At 49.5% G+C, this 4,818-nt stretch overlaps 1 protein-coding gene across 1 annotated transcript; it reads left to right on the forward strand.

Annotated features, from left to right (window-relative positions):
- The first annotated feature begins 354 nt into the window (after window positions 1-354).
- On the forward strand, window positions 355-4,204 carry LOC119296345. Its single transcript, XM_037574740.1, has 7 exons — window positions 355-417; window positions 587-671; window positions 3,324-3,383; window positions 3,508-3,555; window positions 3,658-3,714; window positions 3,815-3,876; window positions 3,965-4,204. Exons 2-6 carry the CDS (start codon window positions 621-623, stop codon window positions 3,866-3,868), a joined length of 270 nt encoding a protein of 89 aa, XP_037430637.1. The 5' UTR covers window positions 355-417; window positions 587-620; the 3' UTR covers window positions 3,869-3,876; window positions 3,965-4,204.
- Window positions 4,205-4,818: the final 614 nt, after the last annotated feature.

A 4,818-nucleotide genomic window follows, 5' to 3' on the forward strand; every position in this document is an offset into this window, starting at 1 on the left:
TAGTTGTTGGTGTGCGTGTGTGTGTTGGATTGGCTGCGTGCATCCTAATTATGCAAAGGCCGGGTGTATGCTCATTGTGTTATGTATTCTCTTGATGCTCCATTTTGAGCCAATAAAATTCACCCTTTTTCGAAAAAATACACCGCTGTATGTGCCACGGGTAGCCGTTGATTTGAGAGTGTCTCGGAGCAGAGAGGATGCTCTCTCAGGCTAGTTAAACGAGAGTCATGCATTTTGTAGCATGCGGTAGGCATGTATGTGATGTCCGTTGCGTTGTGCACCAGGTCTTTACGGTTCTCACGCGTGCGACCTCTATATATATCGCCTCACCCCTCTCTGCTCACACTTGACTTGTCCCTCCTTGCCTCCTCCTCCTCCTCCTCTTCTTCCCACCCACACAGACACAGGCTACACAAGGTTTTTCCTCCCCTCTCAACTACCCAACACGCTTCTCGCCGATTTCATTTCACGACATTTTCCTCCCGATCTTCATGCCAAAGCTTCTCGCCATCTCCATCTTGCCGTTTATTTTGGGTCGTAGCCAAGCACTGAACCTTCAACACGCTTGCCGTGCCTTATTTTGCAGAGCGGCGAGGGAGGAGAAGGAAGAGGAGCGGGGGATGGCGGGCTGCGGTGAAGCCAAGACATCATCGGTTTCCATGGATGAAGAGGTAAGCTCCCCATAGCCTCTGTGTATTGTCTGCCGGCGGAACAGTGATGCATGATCGATGATTACAATTTTCAAGTTCTTGTTTCGGTAGTCTCCGACATCCCCGCGACTTGATTGCAGTGGTTTCCTTGGCTGAGCCTTCTGTTGTATTATGGGAGACTTGTACTAGTTGGTAACTTGGTAGAGAGATCGGTGGAGTGAGTAATACGTTCAGATATTAGCTGTACATGAACGCCATTGATGCATAACAGAGAAAGATTGGGAGTTTCAACTAACCCAACTTGGGAAACAGGGCTTGCTTATGAAGCTCTTCTCAGTCTGTATTACCTTGTGCCCTGTCCCTGTCCACCCTACCTCTCTGACATAAATATGCAGAGTAAGCCCGTCAATTATCTCTCTTCTCCCATGAGCGTATCACCTGTTTGGCTATGTCATTTCTCCTTTGTTTTTCTGTTTGATGATACGCTGTAGTGCTCCCCCACCCACTAAACAAAATGGTTAACTTGTCAGTTTCCTCGTACGTGTAGTGTCAAAAACGCTCTTATATTATGGAATGGGGGAGTATTTGAGTGCATCTTAATTTGGAACCTCATTACACTAGAAGCGGTTTTAATCCGCAAAACGGCGGCCTTAACCATTGAGAGCAAGTTCCTAGAGCGCATTACCTAACGCGCTCGCGCACCTTAATGAAGAAGACGCTCTTATCCTCAGCACCTACTTAGCAAACCAGCAATGTCCTAATCTACTCCATTAAAGATGGATTCTGCAGCATCGGTTACGTGCAGCCATTGCAGATTGCTCCTACTGACACCACGCGCACCAACATTTGCTAACGACGTACCGTACCAACAAGGAGCTAATGAAGGGCAGGAAGGCTAAACTCTACGCAGTCTCATGTCCGCGTGCGGCTCAAGAATCTACTGACCGATCAAAAGGCTCTGAAGGAAACAAAAGATGATGTGCGTGTGCGTCCATGATGGCCGACGGGCCACCGCTTGTCTGCCCACGCTGCTGCTGTCACACTTTCACTGGCCGCCACACCGGCACTGCCCAAGCAAGAATCTCCCACCTGGCCTGCCTGCGTCACCTCTGCAGCCAGCTCCGAGCTAGCTACGTAGTACAGTACGAATGAACAAACACCTGTGCTGTGGTACCTTCCCGTGTCAGCAGCAGTTCACCACGGCGCCAACAAGTCGACACGGCGGCGGCAACGAGCCCTCTGGTGAGGATCGACCCGAGTCGGACCCTTGCGTCGCTTTCGTGGGCTTTGTTAGGGGATCGCCATCGCTAGATCGCTCACATGTTTTTAGTGCCTTCTCGTGAATCAGAGGTAACCACGTCGATGGCCATGATTTTGTTGCTGGTTTGGCGCGAAAAGTGGGTTCGTGAACGCTCCCGCTTTTGGCCAAATCTTTCGGGCGTCCGAGCCGACTGATGCCGGCCGGGGACATGGCTGGGTGCGTGTATCATGCACGCCGTCGCGTCGGTCGGGATAATTGTCTGTCCGTGTCATGTACCCTGAGCAGACGGATAAGCGTGCGTGCATGCATGCATGCATCTTTTTTTTTTTTTAGGAATTGTTCATTCAAATTACGAATTAGTACAGAGTAGGTGACCCTTACAAGCACACTGAAACGCAAAAATAAAGGACCAAGAATACCTAGAGTACCCTAAGACAACCATAACACAAGAAGATCTCCGGAGCCCTGTGTCATCATCCCTGAATCTTGAGAGAAGACCCCTGCAGCAAAAGGATCTGCAACCAGTCGCAAACAGGTCATCATCTTCGACCACGCTGCTTCCTCCTTTCTTGACACCAGCGCTGAGAGGGCATGGATATCAATCCAACACACCTGCAACAGCCGTCGCCATCTTTGGCTTTGAGTACCGTGAAAAGTGTCCCTTCCGGAAGGAAGAGATCACGAGTCATCCGACCGGTTCGGCACCGCGGCCGGGCCATCCACCCGGGCAAAGCAGGATCTCCCACCAGCATCAGCGCAGAGGAAGGAGAAGAACAGCAGCAGCAAATCGTACCAACAAGGAAGAAGAAAGGTCTTCGTCTCCCTACCTCCATCGCCCATCTGAGGATCCAAACGGCCAGTGCCGATGGACCTCCAACCACCATAGCCCGCGACCTCGACGAGATCCGGGGATCCCCAACACCGCTGGCTCCTAGACGAAGGCAAAAGCCCCGCCTGACCGCGAACGGAGCCCGGAGAAACTTATTCCGACGCGACGCCACCGCAACGGCCTCGGCAGCGTCTCCCTCAACCCTAACCCTACCACACGCCCACCTAGTAAACAGACCCGAGGTTCCCCCTCCCTCCCGCCGCCGGAGCGGCCGACGAAGAGAGAGGGAACCGGCGGCGTCACTGGCGGCGCGCAAGGGACCCCTAGTCGCCTCCCTGATCGCCTCGAGCGATCCAACTTTTTCGGACGTGCGGTTAGGAAACAAATAGCAAATTATTATCCTACGCAGAGGTGCATGCATCTTTCTTCCGTCCGTCCAGGGAAGCTAGCCGAGCGTGTCGCGGAGCTTTGCAACCTGATCCCGTAGCTTTTTCCTTCGCGTTTGGCGGAGGCCCTGTCTCTGCTCAGTCTCGGATACGTTTATTTTCTTCTGATACTGATACCGTGTCTTGTTCTTCTTCAGGCGTGCGGCATGGAGAAGAAGTTTGGCGGGATGGCGCCCAAGAAGCCGCTCATATCAAAGGTAACAGCGCTAGTGTTTTACTACTGAGCAGAAATAGGCACTGTCAAGCATGAAGTATCTCTAGAAGAACACATCTGGCCGTTTCCTTGATGAGCTTGGTTGCATTCTAAATCTAATGATGCAGGACCATGAGCGTGCCTACTTCGACTCCGCGGATTGGGTCCTTGGCAAGGTCAGACACCACAACACAACAACTTATTCAGCCATGACATATCTTCATTCAGAACTGCATCTGACCATGCGTGCTTAATCCATCTCCCGCCATTTTCTCCAGCAAGCTGCAAACAGCAGCTCAACGGCTGCGGTGGAATCGCTCAAGCCCAAGCTCAAGGTCAGTACAACAACGGAAAGCTTCAGCCCGGCTGAACGATACTGTCAGTCAGGTCTATCTAGAAACAATTACTGATGCTGTTTTTGTCTGCTTTCTTCAGAGAACTCCTCATCCCCAGCTTCCCCCTCGCAAGCCCACCTGTGCGTCTGGCTGAGACATCAGGTAAGAGGAAGAAGCCTCCAAGTCGCAGGATTTTTCACACTGCAGATTCACCTACGTGACAGTTGTTGCTTCTTGTGGTGCGTTGTAGGGTCGCATTGCAGCAGCAGGTGAAGAGCTCGCAGGGAGGAGAGGAGTGAGCTCGGATCAATGTTGTTTAGCTGCTCCTAAATTCGTAATGTAGGAAACAACTTTGCATTGCATGCGAATTGGCTTGGCACTTGCTGCCTCTATGTCTGTCACAAGTGATTAACCGTCGTTATCATGGTTATTGAGTCTGGATGGCATTTGCTGTTTCAGCAACCTTGCTAGTATGTTCGCCCTAAAATAACAAGCTCCATACAAATAAAAACCTAAGAACTGGTCAATTTTTACTCTTTTTCAGGATTAAACTGAGAAACTATTACGCGTTATAGTAGTAGTTATCGTCTATCATTGACTGGCTATATGTCGTGGTTCAGTTATTTTTTATCACATTGTTGCTGACTTAATTGTTTTGCCTAATGTGCCGCTAACTTGTAAGATATTCATATACACTCCAAACCAAGTAAACATACCATCCGTATTCGTATTCGAGCAGTATCCGCTTGGAGTTCGTATCCTATAACATCCGTACTCGCATTTGGAGTTGCTTTGAAAATATGAAAACAAAAGTGAGAAGGGCATTATGCGATCTTTCCGTGACTAATTCTACTTACGTTCTTATAAGAAAAATCTACCTCATGATGCGACCAGTCTGCCCAAATACGTGGATTTTTTAAAATATTTTTATTTCCAAAATTTCAAATCTATAATATCAAATTAAGAAATTGCAAAAGCAAAAAAAGGGTATATTTTTCATGGTTATCCTGGACGAAAAGGCCTCTTAATTGCAGGGCCGAACGAAAACTGGCTTTTCTTTGATGTTGTTGAGGCCAACCAAAAGAAAAGAACTCCTCATTGCCC

This window comes from Triticum dicoccoides, chromosome 4B (assembly GCF_002162155.2).
Source record: "Triticum dicoccoides isolate Atlit2015 ecotype Zavitan chromosome 4B, WEW_v2.0, whole genome shotgun sequence".
Taxonomy (NCBI): Eukaryota; Viridiplantae; Streptophyta; class Magnoliopsida; order Poales; family Poaceae; genus Triticum; species Triticum dicoccoides.

Coding starts and splice junctions, on each gene's coding strand:
- LOC119296345 (XM_037574740.1), top strand. CDS start 621: ATGGCGGGCTGCGGTGAAGCCAAGACATCATCGGTTTCCATGGATGAA. Junction 3,384..3,507: donor AGAAGCCGCTCATATCAAAG/GTAACAGCGCTA, acceptor CTAATGATGCAG/GACCATGAGCGTGCCTACTT. Junction 3,715..3,814: donor CGCTCAAGCCCAAGCTCAAG/GTCAGTACAACA, acceptor TGCTTTCTTCAG/AGAACTCCTCATCCCCAGCT.